Here is a 2,945-nt window from a genome sequence, read left to right on the forward strand (position 1 = left end):
GCCCGGGCGTCCGGGAGCGCGTGTGGCCGCAGGCGCTGAACGATACGTGTGCCATAACGCCTCTGGAAGGCAGCGCTGTAGGGGCGCGCGAGCTTGTTGCGGTAGGCGGACGCCAAGCGCTCGAAGGGCTCTCGCACGAACAGAAAGGCCAAGTAGGCACGTAGGCGCCGGTTGATCTCAGCGGGGCTGAAGTCTGCCAGCGAGGGCAGGCGGCCGGGCGCGTGCGCCTCGTGCGCGGGAATGGCGCGCGGGTCGCCGCGGGTTTGGCCGCTCAGCGCCAGCAGCACGCGCTTCCAGTTGGTGCACGCCACCTTGGGCACGTAGCAGTAGAGCAGGCCATGCGCGTCGTCCACCAGCACGTGCCGCAGGTCCTCTGGCTGCAGCAGGCGCTGCCGGCGTGTGTGGCGGCTACAGGCGCTGCTCAGCAGGTCGCGCCGCTGCCGGTGCACCTCCGCCAGGGTAGAGCGCGGGTCCTGCGGGCGACAGGGGACGAGACAGGGGGACGCGTCAGGGCAGCGCGGGCTCCCTGACTCTGGCTTTGCACCGGCGGGATGCGCCCGAGAATTGGGAGCAGGAGCTGGGCCGGGCACCCAAATTTGAACCCCAGGGCTGCCACTGATCACTGTGTGGTTTAGGGCCCGGGCATCTGTCCTGGGCCCGGATTTGGGAGAAACAGATTCTGACCTTGCTGAGGCTGGGAGAAGGACGCGCTGGGTATGTATGCTGTGGGGCACTCAGAGGAGGAGTGATAAGGAATTGTGGCATCAGAGTGCGCTCCGTGTGAGTACGGGTACACATGGACTCGTCGCTGTTTACTAAAAGCAGGATACTGCGTAAGAAGCAGCGCTGTTTAATTCCACACCCAACTGAAAACTGCAGCCGCTTGTGGGCTGTCGGGCTGCTTTGTCTCAATAACAAATGGGCTGATTCTGTACTTACCAGTCAGCACTCTCCTTTGCACCTTCACTCCTTTTATTCCCCCAGCAAATTCTTATCTCAGAGCTGGGGCAGGAAGCCTGCCCCTTCTGAGCCTGTCCCTCCTATGAAAAGGAACACCGACTGGCTTTAACCTAGCACCTGCTGCGGGCCAGCAGCCTCATCGCTCTCCGAATTAGGTCCGCAGCCCCTCGCAGCCTCAGCCATGCAGAGACCCAGGCCAGCGCGCTTCCATGCTTCCAGCTCCCCTTTCTTCAGATCCCTCCTGCCCCACCTGGGGTTCTTACCTCCAAGATTAACACCCCTGCCTATGATTTTTTGTGTAAGAGTTCATAAAAGAAAGTGTTTTAACTTCTTAAAATTACATTAAGAGCCTTCAGGATATAATTAAAAAGACAATAATGAATTGCTGAGGATGTGGAGAAAGTGGAGCTTTCACGCATTGCTGGTGGGAGTGTAAAGGGGTGCCGTTGCTGTGGAAAGCAGTTTGGCAGTTCCTCAAAACCAGTAAACATGTGACTCAGCAATTCTGGTCCTAGGCATATTCTCAAGGGAACTAAAAACATACGTCATGCAAAAACTCGTACATGAAGTTCATAGCAGCAGTATTCACATTAGCCAGAAAACCCAAGTGTGCAGTGCTGAGTAGGCAAATGTATGCAGTCATCCATGCAATGGAATATGACTCAGCCATGAAAAGGAATGCGGTGCTGACACATGCCGCCACATGGGCTGACCTGGAGGATGTTATGCCAAGCGAATAGGACAATCACAAAAGGACCAGTGCCGAACAGTCCCACTTAGTGAGGTCCCTAGAGCAGTCACATCCAGAGAGAACGAAACTAGAACCTGAGTGAACTGTAGAGGGCTGCTGATAGACACGGGGCTGCTGATAGACACTGGGCTGCTTTTGAGGGTGATCACAATGTTTGAAAATTAGATAATGGTGATAGTTACAAAGCCTTGTAAAAATGCTGAAAACCAATTGTAGGGTTTGAAAGAGTGAGTTGTATGGTATGTAAGTTCTCGGTTAAGAAAAAAGCCTTCAGGGTGTTTCCATTTCAGAGGAGGCCAAAGCAGCCTTTGGGGGAACACCAGAGCCGGGGCCTGCTTGGGAGGGTCTGATGCCAGTGGGGTGGGAATGCGCGTCTGTGGTGTGCGTGTGTGGTACACGCGTGTGGTGTGTGCCTGTGGTGCATGATGTCTCTGGTGTGTGGTGTGCATGTGTGGAGTGCATGTGTGGTGTGCATATGTTGTGTGTGTGGCATGCATGGGTGGCATTTGTGTGTGTGGCATGCGTGTGTGGCATTTGTGTGCGTGTGTGTGGTGTGTGTGGTGCATGTATGGTGTGTGTGTGTGGTGTGTGTGTTGTATGTGTGTGGTTTGTGTTGTATGTGTATGGCATGTGTGTGGTGTGTTTGTGTGGTGTGTTTGTGTTTGTGTGTGGTGTGTGTTGGTATGCATGTGGTGCGTGCATGTGGTGCACACTTTTGGTAGGTGGTGTGTGTGTGTATGTGGTGTGTGTGGTGCACACCTGTGGTGCATGGTGTGTGTGTGTTGTGAGTTGTGTCTGGTGTGTGTGGTGTTTGTGTGTGTGTGGTGTGTGTATGGGGTGTGTGTGTAATGTGAGTTGTGTGTGGCGTATGTGGTGTGTGTGTGTAGTGTGTGTCGTGTGGGTGTGTCTGTGGTTTGTGGGAATGTGTGGCGTTTGTGGTGTGTGTGTAGTGTGCTTGTGTGGTATGTGTGGTGTGTGTATGGTGTGTAGGGGGTGTGGGGGTGCATGTGTGGTTTGGGGTATATGTGTGTGTGTGTGGTGTGGCGTGTGTGTGTGGTGTATCTGTGGTGTGGGTGTTTGTGTGTAATGTGTGTGGGGTATGTGTGGTATGTGTGTTTGTGGTGTGTGGTGTCTGTGGTGTGTCCGTGGTGTGTGGCGTGTGTGTGCTGTGTGGTGTGGAGTGTGTGTGGTGTGTGTGGTTGGGTGTGTGTGTGTGATGTGTGTGGTGTGTGTG

General features: G+C 54.5%; 1 protein-coding gene across 1 annotated transcript in view; it reads right to left on the reverse strand.

The window, feature by feature from the left end:
* Positions 1 to 2,945, reverse strand: part of CHST13 (carbohydrate (chondroitin 4) sulfotransferase 13) — a 28,816-nt gene that overhangs the window by 3,648 nt on the left and 22,223 nt on the right. Inside the window, exon 3 of the mRNA XM_011971612.1 lies at positions 3 to 473. Coding sequence (XP_011827002.1) covers positions 3 to 473 — 471 coding nt within the window. The remainder of the gene's footprint in view (positions 1 to 2; positions 474 to 2,945) is intronic.

This window comes from Mandrillus leucophaeus, unplaced genomic scaffold (assembly GCF_000951045.1).
Source record: "Mandrillus leucophaeus isolate KB7577 unplaced genomic scaffold, Mleu.le_1.0 Scaffold123, whole genome shotgun sequence".
In the NCBI taxonomy this organism is placed as follows: domain Eukaryota; kingdom Metazoa; phylum Chordata; class Mammalia; order Primates; family Cercopithecidae; genus Mandrillus; species Mandrillus leucophaeus.